This window comes from Orcinus orca, chromosome 5 (genome assembly GCF_937001465.1).
Source record: "Orcinus orca chromosome 5, mOrcOrc1.1, whole genome shotgun sequence".
Lineage (NCBI taxonomy): Eukaryota > Metazoa > Chordata > Mammalia > Artiodactyla > Delphinidae > Orcinus > Orcinus orca.
Window position 1 is genome coordinate 33513008 of NC_064563.1, and position 27159 is coordinate 33540166.

Here is a 27159-nt window from a genome sequence, read left to right on the forward strand (position 1 = left end):
CTAATCTTTGATTCAGATGGTATTACCAGACTTCTCTATAAACTTACTTTCTCCCTTTATGTTATTAATATTTGGGGGGAAATACTTTGCGGCTATGTAAAGTCCCCATTCTCTCTCGTTTCACCCCATGTATCAACATGTTTCTTAACTATTAATCTTATGGTCACCAAATAGTGATTTTTCTAATAACACCATTCTTTCCACTATTGGGAAAAGCTTTATCTTCTCTTATTTACTCATTCATATTCATATCAGTGTGGACTCCATAGTTACTATCTTATTCAATAGGTTATAATCTGTTACCATCAGTATATATTTTGAAGTTCATTTTATACTATATTTGGATATTGAAGCCCTTTAAGCTGGGTATTGTGTACTTTTGACATATTCCCATCATTCTTTGAGTACTTTCTTACTTTCTGGCACATAAAGACGTACTGGGCTCATCTAATACTCCTACCCAGGCCCTTGGAAGGGACCATTTCTCTAATGAGTCCTGGGTGCTTTTAGTATAGAAGAGAATACAGAATCCAAGATATGAGTGCCAGGTGTACTTTTTGCTCCACAGGTACCATTGTGTACAGGCACTCTCAGCTCTTATTTATTTCTCTATCTCCTTATATATTGAAAACCACAAGTTCTCACAGATACCTCCAATTCCAATTCAACATCACATAATTCATTCTAGCTTTCATGCTTTCCATATTTGTACCTCCTTTACCAAAAGGTCCCATTGTCTCCAATATATTTCTCAATATCCCTGTCTATAGCTAATCTTCCAATAGTGCTGGCCTTCTAGCCCCCTCACCCGTGGGTCCTGATCCCTGCTAGGGCTTGCCTCTCTAGATCAGTACATCTACCTTGACTGGGCTTGCCAAATGACTTTTAGATGAAAGAAAGAAGGAAGAAAGCCAAGAAAGTTTTTTTGTTTGTTTTGTTTATAAAGAAGGGAGGGAAAATATTGGAAAGGAAAAGCAAGAGAAAAACCAGGTTATTTTTCTAAAATGCAAATTCATCACCTTTGGGTCATGTGTGTGCATCTGTGTACACCCCTCCCACCACCCACCCCCACCCCACACAGAGCCCTTGAATGAATTCTCATTGCTCTAAGGAGGTAAATTCCATCACAAGCGTCTAGGAGACCCTGTCCTATGTAACTACTGCTGACCTCCTTGGTCACTTTCCCTTCTTTCTCCAAATGCCAAGCACAGGAGTCCTCTCTCAGCTCCTCTAAAATTCCACCTTCCCTCTTGACACAGAGCCTTGACACATACACAGAGCCTGTGTATGTTTCTCAGTGCTCTAACCTGCCCCATTCATTTGGGTGACTTATTCTTCAAATCTCTGCTGGAGCACCATCTCCTCCTCTGGAAGCCCTTAATTCCCCTAGATCTAGTCAGGCTATTTTTCTTATTTATTATTTTCTTCATGCTCTCACAGAACACAGTGGCTCTTATCTCAACTGGCAATTATGCACTTATTTGTGTATGTGTCTGATTAATCTTCCTTTTCCTCATTCGAATGTGGGAATAGTAATGCTGCCTCTTTTCAATCCTAATTGTGCCTCTAGCTTGTAGCCCAGGATTGGCACATAGCAGATGATCAATAAATATTTTTCATGTGAATAAATTGCATATTTAGAAATTTTAGAAATATCAGTAGTTTAATCAGCAAACGTGATAATTTTCTCTATTTTGAATAAAAGGCAAAACATGGAAGAATAATATGATAAAATGTGAAGGATCCTGAAAGCTGTTAGGTTTAGTTTATAAGCTTCATCATTTAGAAGAAACACAAAATCACAGCAAATGATCTAAATAATGTGTGCAGGAAAGTAATGTGGAGAATATTTCACTTAAGAAACTTTCAATGTAAGACATATAGAGATTGTATGTTTGACTCACATTATAATTTAGGTGACTCAGGGTCATTAAAATGTTAGTCCTTCCAAATGTAGAGTAGAATTGCATTCAAAATCCATATGTGAGTGTACATGTAACACTGCATGTTTTGGAACCAGACAGAGTGATCTTAAATTGAAAAAAAAAAAAAGATATTTGAAAAGAGCCAAGAATTTTTATTAAAAGAAGAATGAAGAATAACTTACTTTATCTAAACAGTAAAACTCTTGCTAAAATTCTTGTAATCATATAGTAAAACTTCTGATAAAGTTACTATAATTAGAACAATATGGTTGGGAATAAGAATTTAAGTTGATTAATGGAGCAGATTTGAGAATCAAAACATAGTTTATGTAAGGAACTTAACATATGACAAGGATGACATGTGATTCAATAAAATATGGAAAATATCTTCAATAAATGGTGTTGGTATAATTATCTATCCACCTGTATGAAAACAGGGTAAGAATATACGTCCTAACACATATTCAGAAACATATTTGAGAATAGCCCTGGTGTCTATCAACAAGAGAATGGATAAATAAACAGTGGAATGCTACAGTAAATAAGAACAAACTACTTCTGCACACAACAATAGGAATGAATCGTATACACAGAATGCTAAGAGAAAGCAGCCAGACACAAAGAACATCCTGATTCCACTTATGTGAAGTTCAAGAACAGGCAAAACAAACCTATGGTAGAAAAAAAATCAGAACAGTGGGTGCCTCTGGGTGTGGGGCAGGGGAGGGACATGAGGAAACTTCCTGGTATGATGACAATGTTCTTTATCTTGATAGGATTTTGGGTCACACAGTTGCATGCATTTGTTAAAACTCTGTAAGTATACACTTATGATTTGTGTACTTCTTTATATGCAAATTTTACCCTAATTAAGGAAAGAACTATAAACAAATATTTAACTCTTATTAAAGATGTGTATGCTGAAGCATTTAGGGGTGATGTGTACTAATATCTGCAACTTATCTGGAAATGCATCAACAAAATAGGATGGAGTGATGAATAGACAGAGGGATGGATTAAATAGTTATATGATAAAGCAAACATAGCAAGATAATAATTCTAGAATCTATGTGGTGAGAATATGGCTGTCTTTTGCAAAATTCTATCAAGTTCTCTGTACACTTGAAATTTTTCAAACTAAAAACTTGGGAAAAATAAATACATTTCAGATGTACTAACTATTTAGATATAGGACAACCCACTTCAAAAGGCATTTTATAACCCTGAGAACTTTAAGAATAAACCAGAAAATCCAATTAGTAGAGGAAAAGATCGATATTTTTGACTAAATGAATATGAACCACTTTTGCAAGCCAAAGCATATCATAAACACTATCAAAAGGACAATTGTATTCTTTTGAATAAAAAAAAAAAGAACTGTATTTTTTTGTACAGAAAAAGGTGAAGGAACTAATTGTATCATATATGGCAGAAAAGGGGTTAACATCTCTTACATAAAAAGAATTCTTATAAATTTCTAAGAAACAAGAAAATAACCCAATAGAAAAATAGGTAAATACATGTACAGATAATTAACAAAAGAAGAAACATGAATCCCAGTCACTGTGCAAAAAGACAGTAATGTCTCCAGCAGTCAGTTGAAAATGCAAATTAAAACAAAATGAGGTGTGATTTTTCACCTTTGGATTAGCAACTTTTAAAATATTGATTACTTTCAATGCTGGTGAGGATGTTGGAAGATGGGCACTGTATATCCCTAATGGAGTGTGAATGTTTACAGACTTTCAAAGCAGCAACCTGTTGTAAGAATCCCCAAGAGACAAACAAGACACAGAGAAATAGGCATAGTATGATCCCATTTTTATAAAATAAAAGTTTTCAAATTTTTGAACAAAGAGAAAAGTGTGAAAGCAGGCACACCCAATTGTTGGAACTGATGCTTCAGGACAGGGCTTGGTAAACTATGGCCTAAGTACCAAATCTGGCAGGTCACCCGGTTTCTTACAGCCCATGGGCTAAAGGTGGTGTTCATACATTTTTAAAGGGTTACATTTTAAATGGTTATATAATCATGTGCATAATATACTCATTTGGCCTCTTGGCCAACAAAGTCTAAAATATTTACTATATGGCCCTTTAGGAAAAATTTACCAACCCTTGCTTCAAGGAAATTGTAGGTTCTGAGTTAGTCTTTCCTCTCCTCTGTCTTGTTTTGATTTTTATGATAATTATGTATTGCTTCTGCAAGCTTAAGGAATATAGGTAGGTAGTTAAGTAGGAAGATCTATCACTTTGGATGTTGCTGGGAATAGATGTAAGAAGACAAAAGGAAACCAGGGAGACTAACTAGGAAGCCACTGTAACAGTCCAGGTGAAAGAGAATGGTGCTTAGAAACAGGGTGGGTGCACAGCAAAGGTGGGAAGAAAGGGACAGACTTTATAGAAACCTATAGGAGTAGCTGAGGGATTGGACACGGATGGGGAGGCACAGAGAGAACTCAAGACTGATTCCTAGGTTTCAGTCATTAGTTGAATGGTGCAACCACTGAGTTGAAGAGATGGGGGAGGGGAAATTAGAGAGTAAATCAAGAGCTCTATTTTGGACCTGTGAAAGTTCTAAAGGGAATTGTGTGAGCTAGGCAGCTGGACACAGATGATTAAGCTGCTTGGGCTGTAGAGAGGGAGGCTGAGCAAGAAATACAAATTTGAGAGTACTCATCATGTAGATGGTACTTAAGGCTTTCTGGAAGTGATAGGGAAAGAGAAGAGGGCCAGGAGTCTACCTGGTATCACAGTGCTCAACACAACTGCAGCCCACTCCCTGCTGACAGCTGTCTCCAATGCCACTGTCCAAATGTTTGGATTCCCTCAAATTGTCCTTTCCAAAATGTCCTCTTCATGGGCCAGGAACAGCATGGCTTCAGAGGAGACACCGACCCTTTCTCACAGCCTATGCCCCAATGCTTGCCTGGACAAACAGCTACTGTAATTTCTCCTGGTTGAATGGTTCGCCCAGCACCTGGCTCCCCTCAGTGGATAGATGAGTTCTGGTCCCAGTCCCTCCCAGTATGGTCCGTCATGGGTCCCTGCCATGAGCAGCCACATTTCACCCCTGTCGTACTTTGACCTGAGAAGACACAGAAGGACTCACCAAGGAGCTGGTGTAGGTGGGGTCTGAGGTGTCATCCTGGAGGTAGCGGGAAAGGCCAAAGTCAGACACCTTGCACACCAGGTTACTGTTGACCAGAATGTTCCTCGCAGCCAGATCCCGGTGCACGTAGTTCATCTCGGCCAGGTACTTCATGCCGGCGGCAATGCCCCTCAGCATCCCCACCAGCTGGATCACCGTGAACTGTCCATCATTTTGCTGTAATAAGACACCAAGGGCAACCAGATCAAGATGGGCTTCAGTGGTCAAGCAGAAGCTGAGGTGCCAGGGCCCCACTGCCTTCTCCCTTCCGACTCCCATTCTCCTCCCTCTCCTTGAACACTCTGCCTTCTCCTTGCCGTCTTGCGGATTTCATCTTCAAATTACATCTCAGAGCCATCCGGTCCTCTCCACCTTCACTGACACCATTCTAACCAACTCATCATCATCCATCACCTGTAACAGCCTCCCTACACCTTCCCCCGTCCCAATCCATTCTCTAAGGGCAGCTAGAGCCATCCTCGTAAGACAGAAATCAGATCACGTCACCGAAGCGCTCTAATGGCCTCCCACTGTGTTAAGGGAAAGTGCCAAACTCTTCAGCGTGGCCCACGGGGCTCCATGGGATCAGCTACTGCCTCACCTTATGTCACTTTGTCCTGCACTCCTGTGCTAAAGACAGAGTGACTGGTGACTTTTCAATCCTCTCCCTGGCCAAGCCCTTCCTGCCTCAGGGCCCTTACACATGCTGTTCCCTCTGTCTTTTCCCCACAATCAACACCTACTTGCTTCAGGTCTCCACTTAAATGTCACTCCCTCAGAGAGGATGTCTCTCTAGCCAGTCCCCTCCCCCACACATAAGTAGCACTTTCTTACTACTATCCTTCAGTGTATGCTCTTATTTTCCTTCTTAGCATGTTTCACAAGGTTTAGTTGTGTGTGTGTGTGTGTGCCTGTCTGTCTGTCTCTGCTACTTGACTCTAAGCTCTTTGAGACAAGAACCCTCCCTCTTGCAGTCACCATAGCATTCCCAGTGCTGAGAACGTTTGAGTAGACAGATGTAGCTCGATAAACATATGCTGAATGAATGGCTGGTACATCTCTTCTTGTCTCCAGAATTAAATGTTTATGGTGTCTTGGTCGACAGTGGATAACACACCTGCCTCAGAGGGCTGGATGGTCAGCAGGAGCACACACACCGTGTCTGGCTCGTGGACTCTCCCAGTGAATGGGAACTGTTGCTGCCCCTCCTCCTGCCAACCTGAAGTGCTGCCTTCTCTCCAATCACAGTTTCTTACCTGGGTGGCCTCCCTCCTCCATGGTTAGAGGACAGGCTCTTCTGTGAGTGAATGTATGCCTTCCTCCACCTCCCCAAAGCCCCTGAGTCTGGGCTCTGCACACACTGGTTACATCAGTGGACCTTGGGCCATGCTGCCAAGAACACATTTTCCCAACTAGTCCAGCCCCAGCTGCTCCCTAAAGGGTTATGAGTTGTATTGTGTAAGCAGAGCATGGCCCAGACATTGAGATGCTCTGAGTGGGGGAGAGGGAGGAGGAGGCGGGGCACCCTGGGCTAGTCCAGTTACTGCTGAACACAGACCTTGGGCAAGGCAGTCCCTCCCTCTGCCCCAGGATCCTCCTGTGAAAGGCAGGAAGCATAAACAGTGTGAGGAGTTCCCATTTATTGAGCACCTACTGTCTGTGAGATGGTGCCCAATGCACTCACATGCATTATCTCACTAATATGTATGGACACATCATTTATGCATGAGCTCCTGCAAAAGTAATTTTCTATGCAAAAATAAGTAAAGAAAAATAAAAGAGTTGTTGTAAAAATACACTATTTATTAGGGAAAATATTCCAACAATTGAAAAGTCTAACAACGGTAGCATGAATTGTTGAAGACTTTGTTCCTCATGAGAGATTGCAAGCCCGAGGGTTGGTTATACCCCTCGCTCAGTTGAAGGACTGGAGCAAACTGGCACTCCTTGCACTCCTTCCTGAGCCCCCAACCCCCACCAGAAGGAGGACCCCCCAAACACACTGAGTTTGACATACTCCAAGTTCCAAGTTCTCACTCAAACCTTAACCACCTCCCAATCTGCCCAGAATGCTTCCTCTGCAATATTTGCTTCTAACCAACTCCAAAATAAAGTGCAGAGCTGCTTTTTGGAAACTGATTGGTTTTCAGCACATGGTGCCCATCTGCCAGAGCTGGATGTGCCGTGAGTGATGCAAATCTTGCTCACTAATGAACTTCACTCCACACTTCCTTGAGAAGCTAGCCCAGATTTCCCCAGCACCATCATTTCTCTAAGTAGGTCTCTGGGGATCTGCCTCTCCAGAAAGTTGTCATGCGACTTCCGCATATTAGAAAATATATTTCAGCCACAAGTCCCAAGGGTCAGATTTTTTCAATTCAGTTTGTTTCTTCTCCTCTGTAAGTGGAGACAACAATGTGGTTAAAAATAAATGTCTCCCTACAGAAGCCCACTTGTAGACAGATGTTGGGAAGGGCACCGGTGCTGGTTGGAAGCAGCTTTGCCAAGAGCAGTGTTGAAATCTTTTGCAGATTTGTGTCTATGTTTCTACTTTAAGTCATTAAAGACTTCACTGAGCTGCTTCATTTTCTGATTTGTTTAAATGTTTAGATCAGTCATCTTATAGATTCTGGTGTTGACAAAGGGCAAAAAGTGATTAAAAGTTCAGGCTTTGGAGCCAGACAGACCATGGTGGGTCCGGGCTCTCTCTCTCACTGGCTGCATGCTCTTGGGCAAGTTATTTAACCTCCAGAGCAGTGATTCCCACATCTGTAAAATAAGAAGAGAGTGCCCATTCTTCCTGAGATTTGAGATTCAAGGTTAAATGAGACAATACATGTGGAGGGCTCAGCTCAGTGCCCCATGAATACTAAGACAGCAGCAATGACTGCTGGAATTATCAGCAAGGCCATAATGTCTCACAAATCCTCTCTCCCATGACCCCCAGATGCCTGGTGAGAGAGACTGAGGACACCTTGGATGAGGACTGCAGGTTCCTTCTGGCTTCCTGGGCGTGTGGGGCAGACATCCTAGGATCAGTGCCCTCAGAGAGCCTAGTTCACAGCGCATTCTGAGCTCAGCAGTTTGGCATCTGTAATAATCATTCCCACCCTAACTGTAGTAGGAACTAATAATGTAGGCCTGAAATTAGGATCAATTAATCTACAAACTCTGATTTCTTCCCTTCTTAGCCTTTGAATGGCAAGTCATACTTCATGGAATATGTTTTCATCCTTAACTCCAGTCCTGTGGAGTAGGCAAGGCAGGCAATATTACATTGTTTTTATAGAGAAGATAAAGGAAGTCCAGAAAGTTTAAGTGATCAGCCTTAAATCACTCTGTGTGATTTTGACTTATAACAAGAATCTAAGCCCAAACAGCAAATTGCTTCTCCATTTACATTTCATCTTTTATCAGTTGGTAATGGCTGCCTCCAATGTTGTGTGGAGAAGTCTGTGTATAAGCTTTGTAGGAAGAAGATCTATGATTGATTAATGATGTCTGCCATGGCCATAGAAAGAGAAAGTAGAAACATGTACCACAAATATGCTACTTTATCTGAATCTTTTATAATTCCTGTCCAGTGCCTTTTCCACTGGAAAATGCTGACTCTACACACATTTTCTTTAGAATCTGCAGGAGAATCAGGTATCATGATAAGACAGTCATACCTGTTGTGTCCATAATCTTGGAAACTTAGAGACATAAACATATTAAGATTTTCTGACATGTCCAGCTGTTTTATGTTCACTTCATTGATATAAACTCCCAAAAAAGAACTTTCAGAGATATGAGCATCAGCATACAAAGATAAACAAGACAGAAAAAGAAAAACAGATTTCTTAGAACTTTGGGAAAGATGTGATTCTGTGCTGAGCACATGGTAAAAACACAGTTTGTAGTAGAAATACAGGCTGGGTGAAGTGATTTAAACTTTCTTCCTTTCATGAAGTGCTTTCTGCTGAAATTGCTTTTCTGCAAATTCACTGAAGCCACTTGCTGGCCCTTTTATTAGCCAGGAAGGATTTAGGTATTTCAACTTACATTGACAAACCCACTTCAGGAAATGAAACCTTTATTTGATTTGTTTGAAGAAAATGAATCATAGATTTTTTTTTTTTTAACCTGAAAGAGCCCTTTCAAGATCATCCAGCTCAATGCCTTTAGTTTATAGATTGGGAAATTGAGTTAACGGATTTGCTCAAGGCCACAGGGTGACTCATAGCAGAGCCCAAAGCTGGGCCTCAGTCTCAGAACTTGCAACCTGGTGTTCTCTTTCTGACAACTGGCTTGCTGTCCTCTAGCTCCAGGCCATGAATGAGCACCCCATGAATGATAAATGTCCCCATTTGACATTGCTCAGTGACTTCCAAGAGTCTTCCAGTTACAACCATCTGTGAATGAACCAGCAGTAACCACAAGGCCAAGCTTTAGCCACGAAGGCCGTATGGAGCAGGTCGACCCTCTTGGCTGAGGCATGAGGCATTGAGGAGGGCTTCAGGGCTTGTGCCTAAGATTATGGAAGAGCTACCAGGTTGAATCCCCTGAATCTGAGTGCCAAGAAGGAAATATTTAATTATGGATTTGCAGTCTACCTAACCCATGGCACAGACATTTTTTTAAAAAATGGATAATTATGAACCTACAGAATGTGTGGTTAAAGAATAATGGTGTTTCTAATCCCTCCAGAATGTGAAGAATCCTGAGTCCTGAAATGAGTGGGGAGCAGTGAGCAGACTGTGAGAAGCCCTTTCCGATGTGCTCCCTGGACCCTCGATGCCCAGAGCCTCTGAGACACCCATCCAGAGCTGGAGTTGTGGTCACTCTCCAAAGCCACCACGTCTGGTATGAAAGGACCAGTGGGGGGTTGGGGAGGAAGCAGGTGCACAAATTGAAGACTAACCCTTTTCCTTTCTTCTCTGAATGGTGATCTTAAAAGTATACTACCTCCCAGAAGATGGACCCTGCAGGACGGAACTGATGACCGACTATTCAATTTTATCAAGCAGCAAATACATCAATTAATGCTGCTATGCTCCAGGGTTTGGTAGTGAGGCTGAAATTAGATTTATAGATTACCTGTCTCTGTGCCGGGTGGGGAGTCGGACATGCTTCATTTCCCGCAGCTCCCAGCACCGCCTGCTCTGGCCGCTCCCTTCTGGCCATCCTTTCCCCTCTTTTTCCCTGTGCTCCTCTCTCGCCCCTAGCTTTTCTCCCACTGCCTGGGCCACATTGTCATGAAAAATAACTGGCATCCAACCTGCCCCCATGTCCTGCACCCCCAAAATGGAACAGGTGTGTGCAGAGCAGTGGTGCAGGGTTCTGATTTTCCGCAGGCTCCTGAGAAGGAACCTTCCTGTTCGCCTGTGCGTTCCAGGGAAAGAGTCTCATCACAGTCTCCAGATCGCGTTGAGAGTCTCTGTGAAGCACAGACAGGTGACTTGCAGGAAGTAAATGACTCCTGATAGGTCCAGAGGCTGGTTCCGGAAAATACTTTTTCTCCTAACATTACCTCCTATTCACGTTTCTTTGGCTGACACGAGAGGTCTGGCTACAAGGACAAGAGACCGTGTACACTCAGCAAGCTCCATCTCTCCTGACCAAACTCTTTTGCTCCAGAAACTGTTCTTCATTCAACTAGCCTCGATCCGGTGCTCAGTGTGCTAGGCACTGGGGTTTCAAAATACAAAGCATAACCCACACCCTCAAGGAGGCTGTACCAGGCAAAGTATGTGGGGCCCATCACCTACATCAGCTGTCCCCCACCCCACCAAACAAAAGCCACTACTGCCTAATGACTCAGACGAGGCATAAAGTGTGTGCTTCCCCTGCAAAGGTAGGTTCAGTATGTACAAATGCAGCTTCTAGACAAGTCCTCAGCTCCCTTTCCACACTGCAGCCCCTAAGCTCTGCTTCTGAGCTTTGGAGCCACCAGGCCGCTGATGACAGATTACCAAATAGGCCACGCTGACTTTGACCTATGAACACACAGCTCCACTGTTCTGTGAGCCTACCTGCCCATTCCTGACCTGTCTGGCAAATTCCTCCTTCTCCCATATCAGAGAAATTCTCTCTCTTCCTTGAAGCCTTCCCTGGCTTCCTCAGGAAGGTTTCAGTTCTTCTTTATGTGATACCTCTGTACTTCATGTACGGAAACAAAAAGTATAATCCAGGCAGATGATTGCTGGAAGCTTTGGGCACTAAGGTCCTGGGGGGTCAGAGGCATTTATGCAGGTTGTATTCTCTAAAATGGATATAACAGGACCTCCCATCCCTTATGTGTAAGAAGGCTGCTGTCCCCCATCAAGATGTGGGACATGTTTCTTCCCCTTGAATCTGGGTGGGTCCATCAATGTGGTTGAAGGATGCTTTGTGACATTTCAGGCTAGGTTTCAAAACTGATACAGCCTCTGCCTTCTACTCTTGGGTTGCTTGTTCTTGGGACCCAGCTTGCTGTGAGGAAGCCCTAGTCAGCCAGGTGGAGAGATGCCGGCTGATACCCAGCATCAACCCTGGGACAGATGAATGAATGAGGCTTCTGACGATTCCAGGCCTTAACCCTTGAGCTTCTCCTGCTGACAACACATGAAACAGAGAGGTCTCCACCGAGGCCTACCCAAATTGCAGATTTGTGAGGAAACCAAATTGTTGTTGGGCTAAGTCACTAAAATCTTGGGGTGATTTGTTCCACAGCATTAGAGCAATGTCTTTCTCATCCCAGCACAGGGCACCTCATGACTGTTTCAATGAGACTCTACGAATGGTCCTTTGATCTTCAGCCATAGCTACTGTTTGGTAGCTTTGGTGACATGCATAGCTGGCTACTTAGTATTACTCTGAAGCCCTTGCTCAGAAGGTCCTGCCCCATTCTTTGATGCCACTCCCTGCACTCTCTTGCTCCCAGGCTGCCCAGCTGTCCCTTTGGTCCGAGGCAGGCCTTGCTCCGTGGCCTGTGGTCAGACAGCTTCTACCTTCCAGACATGAGCACCTCGGCCATGCTCACTCGCCCCTTCTCTGAATAGCTCTGGAATACCCCACAGTAGTGAAAATGCTTCCTTTGTGGCTGCGTGGGCATGCTCTGACAACGGTCCTTTGCAGATCTCCTGGCCATAGGCCTTCAGGGACCCGCACCTCTGCTGCAGGTGGTTGGGAGCCACAGTTCTCCATCAACTCCAGGAAAGACTTGTGGACGCCTGCAACACATTCTTCCCCTGACCTGCCCAGAAGCGCCTCCTCAGAGGCCGGGATGCCCAGGCATCAGAAAAGGGCAACCTGTTTTATCTCTGAACTGTGAACAAAGGGAGCTGTCTGGGAGGGCGGCTATGCTGGGTAAGAGGCAGAGATAGCCACTGGCATCTGTGTGAATCACGCAGGACAGCATAGCGGCTGGAAGTCTCTTCAGTCTCTTCAGTGACACCGACGGCCATTCTCCATCCTCCTCTACTCACTCTTACTCATCCAGCAAGCACTTATCCAGGCCTGGCTCGATGCTGTCCTCCTACAGAGGGGTCCACATGCTCTGCTTTGTTCTTTCCTTTCAGCAGCAAATCTGTTAACCTCACTAACATCTTCAACGCCCACCCGCATTTCATCAGGGATTCCTGAGCGACAGGCTGTCCTCACACGGACACTTCTCCCCAGCCCACGACGGTCTGCCAGCGTCCACCAGCGCCAGCATCATCCATGCTTTTGCCCTGAGGAGTAAAGGTGAGCTGAGCTGCTCTTACCCTGAGGAAAGAATCCAAAGCGCCATTCTCCATGAACTCCGTGATGATCATGACCGGCCGACTCTTGGTGACCACGCCCTCCAGGCGAATGATGTTGGGATGGTCGAACTGGCCCATGATGCTCGCCTCGCTCAGAAAGTCCCGTCGCTGCTTCTCCGAGTACCCAGCCTTCAGTGTCTTGATGGCCACATTGATTTCCCTCTTGCCTGGAAGTTTCAAACGCCCCTTGTACACCTCTCCAAACTCTCCTGCAACAAGAATGCAATTATTACTCACTTCCTTCTGTCTGTGGAACCACGAGGGGAGGCAGCTTATCAAGAACAATGGTGCTCCAAGTGGAACGGAGATTAAGGTGGCAGAAAGGAAATAGTGTCCTCTCACTGTAATTGTGACATCCCAGCACTATGCAGTTCACGGCAAACACAGAAGGAATACCCAAATATGTTCTTTACCTCGGATCTCTTGGGTAACTAAAGTGAAATTTCAGACTCTGTATGGGTTTGTTTTTCCTCATTTGTTTTTTCATTTGTATCCCAGATGAACAATTGAAATGGAATGGTCAGTTTCACTGTGGCAGAATCATAATTCATTTTTAGCAGAGCCTAGTGCAAGAATGTCCAGGGGTTATGGGATACGTTCAGGTACTTTAGTCCTCTGAATGAGATGTATAGTGTTTATGTTCCTACCTTGCCCTGAAAGTGTTTGTGTCTATTGGGTCCCTCAGAAAACAGAAACTGAGGAATAAGGAAGGTAAGTTAGCAGACACTGCAGGATAAAGGGGAGAGAGGTAGGATTGCCAGAGTCCCAGATCATGGTGCAGACCTGACTTTATGAAAAGAGGGGGGAAGCGGGAGTGGGCAAGGAGAGGCCCAGATTGCAGTGCAGACCTGGTTGATGCAGACCTGACAGTCTCATCTAACCCAATGAGGAGCTTCAGAATAAAGAGTGCCCATTCCAGAAAGGCCCAGGCCCTAGCATCCCACTGTGCTCAGTCACTGACTGGGGCTGCCAGAAAGAGCTGGGTCCCTGCGAGAAAGCCGAGGCAGATCTTGAAGGCGCTGCAGCAGGAGGCTGGCAGCTACCTGCACTCCTGGCAGCTGAACAGTGGCTTTTTCAAGCAGACACGAGCTGCACACCTCCATGGGTGCCACAGCATTTAAACATTTTTGCAGTAAAATCACCAAGAGTAAAAACAATTCTGGTGACACTATTTCACAGCTGCTTAAAAAATCTGTTGAATCCCATTCAACGTGCTTTCAAAAGTTATCCTATGATTTAACTTGGTTTTGTAACTTCAGTTCTTTCATGTGAAGCAATTTAGAATCTACTTGTAAGTGCATCGCAGAAACGGGTGTCAAAGGCCTGATAGGAGAAACATGGATTTCTGCTGGCAAAACTTTCTTTCTCACTTTCAGCTTCTGCAAGGCGATGATGGAGCAAACTGTGAGCAATCAGATACGTTACTGGCCGAATTAGAAAAGCAAGTTAACATCTGTGATTTAGTTGGGAACTTCTTATATTTTCTGCTGCATAGGTTGGAAGGAAGCTGCATGAAAGGCCTGTGGATGCAGAACTGCTCCAGAGTCTATGCAACTTGTTAGAATCTAAGGCTGGAGTAGAGGTTGGCTTAAGCACCATTAGGAAGGTTTCAGCATGGACCTAAGATAGACAGCATGTGTAATACTGGTTTTGACATGAGATCACAACTGTTTGAGGTCAGACCAAGTCTCATTCATGTCCGTAACTTGTGCACACCACTGAGGTGTCTGGTACGTGGTAGGTATGCCAATAAAAGTTGGGCTATCTTATTTATTATTATTTGTTTGGCTTTGCCCATTCTTGGGTTACAAACTGCTGGAGGCTCCAAAAGAAGTGGAGGTACCACTATTTACATTTTTACAAAAGGCTGTTTATGGCAGCATCTCCTTCAACAGCCAAATACCATATGACCATAACCAGGGGGATGGCTGGAAAGGGACAGCCATCCTGCAGAATGCTATGAGCTTCTGAAAACTAATAGAGGAGTGAGATGTATTGGCTTCAAAAATGTCTGCATTACATTGCTAAGTGAAGCAGAAAAGAAGAGAAAGTTATATTAATAGAATGTGGTCTGTAGAATATGCCTGTAGGGGGGTGGTGAATGCCCAAAAAAAACATTATGGAAAAAATTCATAGCAAATTTACTTTCAACTTCAAATTATTTTAAAAATTGGTTACACTAGAATGGTGGGAATAAGAGTGGGGAAGTATGGATTAGTAAACTTTAGTTACTTTTTCGTTTAAATTGTTACAATAAGCATTGTCTTTGCAGTTCAAATGAGTAAAATTTAAAGAAAAGTACTGAATAACAACCACCTGTCATATATGTGTGCTTCTCTATGTATATATATTTGTGTAGAGTATGTATATGTATGTATGTATACATACTTGTGTATATATGTGCATATATGTATGTGTCGGTACGCATTTGTGCATATATTGTATATATGGATGTGTCTCTATACATTTTTGTAAGTATATATATGTGTCTGTGTATAGAGATATATGGAATCCATCTCTCTGACACCTGCACCTAGTAGTTATTCAATAACTATGAGCTGAATGAATACAGCTTGCATATTTAATAAGCATACTAATTGAAGAATATCAGTATTTTTTCCCTATTTTCATACTAATGAGTTCTATTTTCTTTCAGTAAAAAGACACAGTTGAGAGTGAGGGGAAGTATGCTAATATTTCTTCTTGGGGGAGATAGCACACCAAAACGTCTTGACTACCTGCTCTGTGCCAGGTACCGTGCTGGGCTCTTTGCATGTCTTAATTCTCACAGCACCTTCATGAGCTGGGTATTATTATGCCCATTTTACTAATAAGGAAACTGAGGCACGAGGAAAACATGCCTCAAACCCCACATCTGTGAGGCAGAGCCAGGGATGCTCCCTGGGCCTATCCCTTTTCCTGCCATACCGCCTCTCAGAAGGTGTGTTCGGTTAGCAGTGCCACAGGGAAGAGAGCTGGGTGGATGTGAAGTCGCAATGCAGGGCCCACTGTGCTCCAACTGTGCAAGTCCTAACCATTCATATGCAGTTACTGTTATAGTGACTCAGTAACCAGGGAACAGCAAACACAGTGTGACTGAGACAGGCTGGGATCTGGGACCCTTTGCTGCAGTGCTGCAGTGCTTGCACCTGGACACACCTCTCCTCAAGCAACAAAATACAAAGAAACTGTATGGGACTAAAAATAACTGCATGCATGCGCAGTTTGGGCAAAATTATAGACAAAAGATACAAAGAGACCAAGAAACCCAACTGCCACTTTTGCAGAGCCCGGAGCAAGAGCAAGGAGTCAGGAGCAAAAGCAGGGCACTGCGCATGCCCCCTGCACACCACACCTCCTAAGGGGTGGGCAAAACACCAAAGCCACCCCTTCAGACTGACCCCTGCACACACACCATATAAGAAGCAAGCTCGTCCCTCCTGAGGGAGCTAGCAAGCAGGGAAACTGTTGTTTGTTCCCACTCCCCTCTGCTGTAGCAGGGGTCACAGTAAAGCCTTGCCTGAATTTCTCGTCTGACCTCTAGTCAATTTTTATTGATTGGGGAAGGCCAAGAACCCTGGTTGGCATCAGGACTACCTTATAGACAAATATCATATTCATGGAAAGTTCCTGCCCGGCTAGTCAGATGAGATCAGAATATTTAGGAATCAGAATATTTATGAATTTCTACACATCAGTCTGGGGAGTGTGTAAAAGTGCCCCAGGTGAATCTGCTATTCCCCACAACATACACATAAACTCCCCAGTTGAGGACTTCTGTTATATACCAGCGTTCCCAAAGTTGGCTGCCCACTGCAATCCCCTGGGAAGCTTACAAAGCACAGAGGCCTGGGTCCCACCTCCAGGAATTCTGTTTAGTTGGTCTGGGTGCAGCCTGGGCACGGACATAGTTAAAAGCTGCTCGCAGGAGCAGCTACATAATTTGCAGGGCCTGGTACAAAATGAAAATGCAGGACTCCCTGTTCAAAATTTATTAAGAATTTCAACACGGTGACAGCAGAGCATTAAACTAAGTGTGGGCCCTGCTGAGCATGGGACTCCGTGCGACCATACAGGTCCCATGAGGCCAGGCCTAGCTGCCCAGGTGGTTCTGAGGAACAGCCAACGTTGAGAGCCAGGGGTCTAAACCACCCAAGCATATTTCAAACGGATTAGGGAACTGCTAAAGGCCCTGGAGTACCGGGAATTCATCCCTACACCTTTGAATTCATTTGAAAGCAGTGCTTGCCTACAAGCTGCCTTTCACTGTACAGGGCCTGACACATAGTGTGGGCTTTGTAGCTGTGAGCGGAGAGAAAGAAGAGAAGGAAGCAAGAAATCAATGAAGGTGTGGCTTTGCAAAGTCCTATCTGTATAGAGCAGTGTGGGCTACGTATATTCGTTTCCTAATTGACAAATGTCATGTCATTGTTTAATCTTTGTGGCTGACTGGTCTTCAGGTTCAGTGTTCCTAATACTTTAGCTCCAAATTATATTCTCTGTAGGGGTCTCATCATATAGATTTTTGAAATTATAAAATAAAAACGTGCTCTCCTGAGAGGATTTTTAGGGCAGTGAAATTACTCTATATGAAATTAAATGGTGGATACACGTCATTATACATTTGTTTAAATCCATAGAATGTACAACATCAAGAGTGAACCTTGGGCTTCCCTGGTGGCGCAGCGGTTGGGAGTCCGCCTGCCGATGCAGGGGACACGGGTTCGTGCCCCGGTCCGGAAAGATCCCACATGCCGCGGAGCGGCTGGGCCCGTGAGCCATGGCCGCTAAGCCTGCGCGTCCGGAGCCTGTGCTCCGCAACAGAAGAGGCCACAACAGTGAGAGGCCCGCATACCGCAAAAAAAAACCAACAATAAAAGAGTGAACCTTCACTGTGGACCTTGGGTGATAATGATGTATCAGTGTAGGTTTATCAATTGTAACCAATGTACCACTCTGCGGGGGGATGTTGATAATGGAAGAGGCTATGCATGTGTGGGGCAGGGCGTATATGGGAAATCTCTGTACCTTCCACTCAATTTTGCTGTGAACCTAAAACTGCTCCAGAAAATAAAGTCTTTTTTTTTTTTTTTTTTTTTTTTTGTGGTACACGGGCCTCTCACTGTTGTGGCCTCTCCCATTGTGGAGCACAGGCTCCAGACGCGCAGGCTCAGCAGCCATGACTCACGGGCCCAGCCGCTCCGTGGCATGTGGGATCTTCCCGGACCGGGGCACGAACCCGTGTCCCCTGCATCGGCAGGCGGACTCTCAACCACTGCGCCACCAGGGAAGCCCATAAAGTCTTTTTAAAAAAAGAAAGTGCTCTCCTTGGGTTGGGAGAGATGGGTTCTGTATCGTTACTGCTCTTGGAAATCTGCTCTATAATCACTGGAAAGCAGTGGCTTAAAGGATGGTGATTCTGTAAAAATAGCTCTTTTTCTGTGTCTGACAAAGAAATGACTTCATGTTCCCCAAGCCCGGAGGTTTTCCAACCACCAACTGCAAAGGAAGTCACTTAATCCACAGTCCTTACGCAGAGGCTGTGCTCCACCCTGTAATTAAGTGGCCCTCATTGCAGCTGGGGCAAACTCTGGCCAGAAGAAGAAACTCTGGGGGAAGAAGCTTGAGTCTACACCATCCTCCCTTCCTTCCCCGCCCACTGGACCTGGGGCAGGGTGCTTCCCTTGTTCAGCCTCAGCTTTCTCAGCTCTGTTGGACAAAAGGACCTGATCAACTGTGGGGCCTTCCTAACAGGGCGTGGGGTCTCTGAAAAAGTGCTTTGTAAACTACACACTGTTGGAGACACAGGAAAAGACAATCCAGGGGTAGAGAGTGGGGTGGGAAGTGAGGGTAGGGTCATGGGGTAGGGAGTGGGGATGGGTAGTGGAAGAGAAAAGGTAGCAAACATAGGTTTCTGTAGCCTAGCGGGACTTGAAGGAGGCTGATCCAAGACACAGCAGAGCATCTTGCCAGGGGTGCTGGGAAGTCCCCCTGCCAGGTATCTGGGCATGGAGGGTGTCTTCAGGTAAGCCCGGGGCGTTAAAGTCTGGGGTCTCTGGCCCCCTAGCACCGCCACAGACTCCTAGGGAGTGGGAGTCGACGGGCCCTTTTTAGTAGCAAACAGAAAACCAAGACCTTGTGTCACTTGCAATCTGACTGCTGTCACCTGTGATCTTTGACATCAGGTTCACACACTTTGCTCAGGGAACTATTTTTGCTTTTGGGACACCTTTCCTGTCATTAGGGCCAGAACTTGAGGTCTGTGGTGCTTCGATTTGCCATGATCTGAACTCTATAGAGCTTGCTTTCATATGAGCTCCAAAACATGGCCATCCATTTTCCATCTTTTCAAGAAAAATTCTTAATGCCTAAAAAATATTTTCAACAAATGAAGCATTAGTATTATATTTATTTATTTTTATTTTGGCCGCACTGTGAGGCTTGTGGGATCTTAGTTCCCCAACCGGGGATTGAACCCAGGGCCACGACAGTAAAAGCACTGAGTCCTAACCACTGGACCACCAGGGAACTCCCCAGCATTATATTTAAAATAGATACTCACAGGAAATGACTGGGTAGTGGTTATGGTTAGTTCTTTCTGTACAGCTTGCTTACTGATAGTAATTGCAGCCAACCTAACTTTGGTCTGGCTGGACTCTGATTGGCACACATCTTTGCAGCTGACCTTGGACCCTCTCCTACAGCCAAACAACCTCTTGGCTAGGACTGGCACTAAACTAGCTCCAGCTTCGTGCCAGTGATTCTTAGCAGTTGTTCTCAAAGTGTGGCTCCTGTCCAACAGCATCAGCATCACCTGGAAACCTGTTAGGAAATGCAGACTTTCAAGCCCCATTTATATCCAACGGGATCAAAAGTTTAGTACAGGACCCTGTGACTTGGGTTTCAACTTGCCTCCAGGCGATTCTGATGCCTGGCTCCGGTTTGAGAACCGTGGCCCTCAGGGCTGTCAGCTGAGTGTCATTTTGCCAGTTCCTGTCACTGCCCTCCCAGACAGCTGCTGAAATTATTCCCTAGAAGTTTCAGCTCCTTGACAAAGTGAGGAAGAGAGAAAAAGTGGCTCAGCAGCGTTAAATGCCTCAACTATTATATGTAAAATCAGAAGGAAAGAATTTTCAATTTTTGAAAATGAAACATCCAACCTGCCAGCAGACATTTCAAGCACTAGCTGTTGGCTATGTGTCATGTGGCTCTACACACAATTTCAGTCTTTTTTTTTTTTTTTTTTTTTTAGCAGCATTGTGAAGTCACACACTGCCTTAGGGAGGGAAAAAGGAAAGCAGAGCTTCTCACTACTAGTTCAAGCTTCCACCGGAAAAGAAACTTTTAAAGAATTAATTTAAACTAGGTTTTTAAAGTATGATTTCCAGCAAGTTTTCACACTGTCCTGTGCAAGATAGGTTATGCTAAACCAGGGATAGTAAAACCATGACAGGCATTCCACCACCTCCTGTCCTTGCACCCAGGACAGACATTACTAATTGATCACAACCCTATTTCTCCTCAGCAGAGTTCCCCAGGTACCCATTACCAGGCTACTGGGGTTGGCAAATGAGATGGAATCTAATTAATAGCCACGGTGCCCACAATACCTAATATGTAGATGGCGAGAGTAAACCTAGCTTTCTCTTTTCTCATAGCTTCTTGTATTCATTAGACAACCACATACTTAGATATTACTTATTTTCTTAATATAAGCAAGCACACATAATTAAAAATGGTAAATATCTTGGCCCTCATTGTTATCCTTCTTAAGGAAATAACTGATCATACTAGAATAGGAGGACCAGAGGATGGGACAAGGATATTCTAGGAAGAACATGCTCTCCCCAGGGCATCTTTGTGGCACCACCATATGGGAATACTGAATTCTAGGAGAGTCCCGTCATTTCCAGCCAAGAGGCTTGGGTATTCCAAACTGCTAGCTAGAGTTTGCCATCAGAAACAATGTCTCTATACTTAGCTGCCATTTTCCAGAACAGTGACAAAAGTGGCAGGTAGTGTGGGAGTTACGTTCACCAGACTAAGATCAACCTTATCTGGGTTTCAGTTTTTGCTCTACCGTTAACTCAGTCCAACCAGTAGCATGGCCTTTGGCAAGCTGTTCACTGAATGTGGATATCCTTACCAGCCTACAAATGCATGCATGCACACAGATGTGCACGCACACACACACACACACACACACACACACACACACACACTAACACACAGGGCTAACAGGGCCATTATGAGAGTTGAATGAGACAATGCTTGTAAAGTATGTACATGTTGAGTGCATGCCAGTTATATTAATCATATTTACAGGCAATATCTATTTGATTTGCTCCTCTGGAAACCCTTCCTGCTGTGATTCTTATCCAGTATGAGGCTACCCTCATCCTGCCCATCCTCGGTCTGAGTGAGCCCACGAGAGTCAGGCTGGCAGGTGACTTTCTACCAAATCATCCCCAAGAAACACATCCTCTTCTTCAAAGAGAAATGGTGGGCCTTGCTGGCCCCATTCCATCCATATACATCACAAATTCCCTCTCCCCAGCTCTCCTTACCCAGCCCTCTCACCTCAAGCCTCTTTCTCCTTCACAGTAAGCCATCCATGGACATGCTGGATCAGCAGCTGCTGCGTCAGGGGAGGATGTGTTTACTAATTAAAATACAACTGGCATGTCTCCCCTTGGATGACCCCTTATGGTGACACCTCTATTTTCATGCATTTGTCATGCTCAGGGCTGCTACATACAGTTATGCAGGTTGCACACTGCATGACCCAGGAGCACCATTCATGCTATGGAGCCCAATTAGACATGGCAGCTCTGCTTTATGCTCTGGGCATGTCTGCAGATCAAACCGATCAGAATTAAGCATTGGGGCTTCCCTGGTGGTGCAGTGGTTGGGAGTCCACCTGCCGATTCAGGGGACGTGGGTTCGTGCCCCAGTCCGGGAGGATCCCACCCGCGGCTGGGCCCATGAGCCATGGCCGCTGAGCCTGCGTGTCCGGAGCCTGTGCAACGGGAGAGGCCACAACAGTGAGAGGCTTGCGTACCGCAAAAAAACAAACAAAAAAAGAATTAAGCATTGGATCAGAACTCCACAGGTCAATTGAAGCTGACCTGTGAGTGACTCCTATGAGTCAGATTCATGGTTATAAAAAGCTGACATTCTCCAAAGATACCAGATGGCCATCTGCCCTCTCTAAAGGGACTTCAATCATTCCCATCATCTGCAGGGAAAAGAGGAAGGATCAGCCTTCCTCATTCCAGTAGGCTTCTTTCAGAGCACTGAACGACTCATAACCTCACTCAACCTCTCTCTAGTCTCTCTGCATTCTCCCAAACTCCACCCAGTTCTCCAAATTCTTATCCCTGTTATGGTTTTCCCCCAAAGACATTCAACCCTACACAACAAATGTTTAACTGAGTACCTGAGTGCCACACCAGGCCAAGCATGGGACTCACAGAAGTACTTAAGTTTCATCACTCCCATGGAATTTTAAGCACGGTGATAAAAGAAGGTCACTAAACAAATAATTACATAATGATTAATGAGCTAATTATACAGTTGGCCCTTGAGCAACATGGGTTTGAACTGCACAGGTCCACTTATACGCAGAATTCTTTTCAATAGGTACTACAGTACTAGGCTATCCACAGCTGGTTGATTCCAGGGATGTGGACCCATGGATACAGAGGGCTGCCTGTCAAGTTATACACGCGGATTTTCAACAGCTCATGGGGGTCGATGCGCCTAACCCCTGTGTTGTTCTAGGGTCAAATGTAATTCAGTCCTCTTGACTGGTGTCACACCTGGCTCACAGTGATTTGTTATTTATTCCTTTGTTCAATATCCTCAACAACTGTAGAAGAAACTTTGGAGGTTGGTGCCATTCTTCAACCTTATGGTTTTTAGATTTTACTCTATCGGCCTTTACTTGCAAGCACAACCTCCAGTCCCACACCCTGGGGGCCAGGCAGCCCCCCTCTCCCTTCAAGGTGTTTAACCTGATGGCCCTCGCTTCTGGTCACAACCTCCATGCCACCAAGCCCACTGGTCACTCCGTTTGCCGTGTGTGGGTACATTCCGGTTTAGATGAGTTTACTCACTGCAAAGCAGCCTTCCTTACCACCCTTGATCCCAGCACCGGCCATCTCAAAACTTCTCCACGTTTCCAAGCCCCATAACTGGTCTGCATGCCTCTGAGTCCTTACCTACCATTTCTCAGCACCCCTTCCAGTCCATTCGAAACACATGTTCCTCAGGTTCTTCTCCCCCCTCACTCCTACCACCCACCCTGCTCAGAAAGCACCCTACTCGCCATTTTCTACAGGATAAAATCCATACTGCAGTCTCTGGATTGCTAAGCCTCAGCCTGATTCCAGACTTAATGCTTGATTCCTACCTTCAGGAACCCCCTCCCTAGCAGCCTCCTCTCAGCCTTGTTCTCAGAATGTGCCGCACAGAGTGTCAGCCCATCCACAGCCTCCAAGCCCTCGGGGGACTCTTCCCTGAGTCCTCTCCGGCCATCAAGCCTCTCCTCCTCCCACCTCCGGGGCTGCGTGTTCTCTGGTCCCTTGTCTTAGCTCTCAGTCTCCTCCCCTCCTCTCGTGGAGCGGGACTGCATCTGTGTTAGACACTAACATATCAGCTGGGATTATTAGGCACTGAGTGTGTTTTCCAGAATCCACCACAGTCACAGGCTGTGATCTTTTGAATTCTCAACCTAATCCCTCCTGCAACAAACATAGCCCTCTCCTCTGGATCTGTTCTCAGCAGGAATGGTCCAGTTTTTCTGCAACCTCTTTGAAATTATCTTGCACCTTCTGGAAGGCCGGAGTGTGCTGGTAAGCATTCAACTACCAGCTCTCCAGAAAACGAAGAAACAAAGACCCCTGATTTGTAGCATTTGCTAATTCTCACGGTGTAAATATTCCTTCCATGGCTAATGTCAAACTACCAACATGATGCCACCAAACACAGGGCTGGAAAAAGATGCACACAGTTGGCTCCTGCGAAGTAGTGCAAGCTGGCTCCAGCACACCACTGCTGGAAAGTCATGGTCATTCCCCTCCTTTTGTCATTTAATTTTCCTCTTCTGTCTCATCCTCTCATGAGTTTCACAGAAACTTACTTTCTCTACTAGCTTCCATGCTTGAAAGCTCAGGCCACAGGTGATCTCCTTTGTGAAGTCTTCCTGATGCCCCAACTCACTCCCAGAACAGGGAGCTAAACACTCCTCTATGTTGGTCACAACCTTTGCACATACCTGTGTTGTGGGTTGTGTGAAATAGTGAGCATGTTACTGGCCTGTTTCTCCCCAAGACTGTCAGACCTCTGAACAGGAGAGTGTCTGTTCTTCTCCACACCCACATGCAAAAATTATTCAATAAGAGCTTATTGAGGGAAGGTGGGAAAGAATAGAAGGAAGGAAGGAGAAATGATTTCTGATTCTTCTTCTCATGTTGTGTTACCATTTTGCATCCCAGATTTGGTCCCCCGAGCCGAATCTGCCAGGTGGCTAAGGGAAATATTGCCAATTACACTGCATAAATGTTACCTTACAAATCTTTTTTTTTAAACTCAACCTTCACACCAGCTCTTTTAGCACAATGTGAAGTCAGTCTCAGTAAGGCAGGGCGTGGGAGAAGCAGGGGTGGTGACAGAGAGAAAGAACCGGAGAGTGGAGAGAGGTTGACACCAGCCAGGAGTGTCTCCTGTTGAAACTGCATCAAGTTACACATAGTGAATTCATATCCGCAGGGATTAGCTCTGTGATTTCTGAATCGTGAGCAGATGGGTGTCAGGTAGAGGGCAGTCAGCAGCACCTGGGTGGAAGTCTTTATCCCAAGCTGCTGGCCATCTTATAAACTGCTGCATGTATCAACCCTCCCCGGGATCAGGTGAGCCATGGCGGGGACTGAGCCTTCTTTGAGCAGAATGCACAAAAACGGCAGCATCAGCAAATGCTACCCAGCATCCAGCAGTTGGTGGGCTCACTCCAAGTTGCCACTCCCCAGCAGGGTCATAAAGTGAGAAGGCTCTTTACTCCTCCCCTGACAAAGTCGGGAGGGGGGCTGACATGTGCTCTCTGGGATGAAATGCAGTCCAGAACACATTGCTCTAAGCACATGACATAAATAACAACATTAAAATTGTTATCACCATTGCCACATAACAACAATGAACAACGTGGAGGAATAGCATGTCAGACTGAACGCCTTCCCACCCTGCCCAACGCTCTTTCAAGTTTACTGGAGAAGTCTGAGCCCCTATGAGTCATCAAATTTAGCTGGGATCCAGCCTTCCAAGGCATGATCCTTAGGTCTGTCAGTGTCTAAGGGGGAATAGAAAATTATCTGCACAGAAGTGAATGTCGTGGTTCAGTATTTAATGAAAGTCAATGGGAAATATATATAGACTCATGTGGATCAGATTATGGTCAGCCGGCTGGAACATGTGAGGGGTTGGTAGGAAGAGAGTTGTGTGTCCTGATAGGGAGAGTCCCAGCACCCACCACAGGGATGCCATGAGTTTGGAGCTCTTTAAGAGGGAAATCAGAGCATGAGAATGGTGGCTTAATGAGGCAAGCTTTCAAATGTGACTTTCAATTTCACAGATGGATTTTTGAACCCTCAGTGCATTAAGAGAGGCAATGAATGGAAAGAGTGTGACTTTCCCCCTAAAGACAATATATGGAGTGGCTGTCTGGAAGACTTTGACTAAACATATTTTATGGAGTTTAAAATATTATTCGGAGAGACAACCCCATGGCTCTCCAAATACTGACGTGAGAAAAAGCACTTCCATACATATGAACTACAAAGAAGAATACAACATATGAGTGAAGAGAGATTGAATAGTGGCTAATACAATTTAAAGAAGAAGAGAAGACAAAGAATGTCGTAGAAACAAAAGTAGGAAAGAAGACACAAAGCAAACACATCTTTGAGAAGATTCAGAAAAGATAGCAGAGGGGGCAGTAAAGAGATTACTTCCAAAGGAATGATATTTTGGGATATTTTACTCATTTATATCAATAAGGCTGTATCCATTGCCCAACTGACTCAACTACTGATCCATTAAAGGAAGATGAAAGTTTTAGATCAGTCTTTAGGTAGAATTTCCTAAGAGCATCTCAGGCAGTTAGTTCTCTGCGGGCTGGGTTTCTGTTCCAATGCAGGGAGCTGGATGAGAGCACACGTTTTGGGGACAGAAATTTGTCTTGTATTACCATCCATATCATAGATCTTTTGTTTAAAAATACGGATATGGGTTCGCGTTCTTCTGGAAATAGTGGTCCCTCTTCAGTTTATCATGGTCTGCCTCCAAATCCATGTACATCAGAAAAGGAGAACTGAAAGTGTGGGAAGAAATCTTGGCCCAAAGCCATGGAGATATGAGAGTCAGTGAAGGGGATACTAGGTCCAGCTTCTAGAAGTGTATATTTCTCAGTTGGTTACCCTATTTCTCTCTCTTTATCTGCATTTGGTGGTCCATTTCCAAAGCTATTTCTGAATCTTTTTAGACTAGAGTTGACTTCTCTGCAATACCAAATAAGCTTGGACACCACAAACAAGCTCCCCAAACAATTCTTAGACACACATTGTAGATGGCTTAGACGTATCTTCTGGGGAAAAAGATGGTAAAGAACACCCAGAGCGGTGGGAAGAGGTTGTTTGGACACCAAGAGAAAAGAAAGGAGGGGAGGGGAGAGCCATACCTGCTCCGATGACCTCTTCGATTTTCACAAAAGAGACATCAATCTCCTTGGCAAACTCCCGGACAGCTTCGTTGGGGTCCTCATAAGTGAAGGGGTCAATGTAGATCTTCATCCCTGGGGAGCCTTTTTAGAGGAGATAAGCAGGGTTAACATCCCAAAGAGGACACGGTTGTCATTAAGCACTGGCTGATGTCCCCAGCTGTAAGGGTATGATCGGGACAGGGGTGTCTCTCCTACACATAGGGCTGCCTCTCTTTTCCTTGCTGGGCCTCCCCATCTCCCTTCCCTCTGGGCCACGCTAGCCTGGTTCTCTGTCCTCTACTTCTCCTCTGTATTTTCTTCTGTTTTTGAGCTCTTGATGAAATGTGGAGCAGATTACTTATAAATGACAGATTGGGACCAGTTCCCACACCGGGCACTCACAGAAGGCAAAGAAGCTGATTGATGCCAACCAAATGCATTAGCAGAAAAGTGGTGATAAAATGGTAGGGCAGATATCAATATTATCAACTTGACAACTTTCCTGAGTGGAGGCTGCCATTAAGGTTATAACTGACGGCTGTGTCCAGGGCTGGAAGAGGGATG

General features: G+C 45.0%; 1 protein-coding gene and 1 non-coding gene across 2 annotated transcripts in view; both read right to left on the reverse strand.

Annotated features, from left to right (window-relative positions):
• The window catches only part of EPHB1 (EPH receptor B1), a 432780-nt gene that overhangs the window by 41289 nt on the left and 364332 nt on the right, over positions 1 to 27159 (reverse strand). Inside the window, exons 10-12 of the mRNA XM_033404128.2 lie at positions 26575 to 26697; positions 12804 to 13051; positions 5038 to 5253 (exon numbers count right to left, since the gene is read on the reverse strand). Coding sequence (XP_033260019.2) covers positions 5038 to 5253; positions 12804 to 13051; positions 26575 to 26697 — 587 coding nt within the window. The remainder of the gene's footprint in view (positions 1 to 5037; positions 5254 to 12803; positions 13052 to 26574; positions 26698 to 27159) is intronic.
• On the reverse strand, positions 19298 to 19370 carry TRNAK-UUU (transfer RNA lysine (anticodon UUU)). Its single transcript has one exon. It is a non-coding gene; the product is annotated as a tRNA-Lys (tRNA).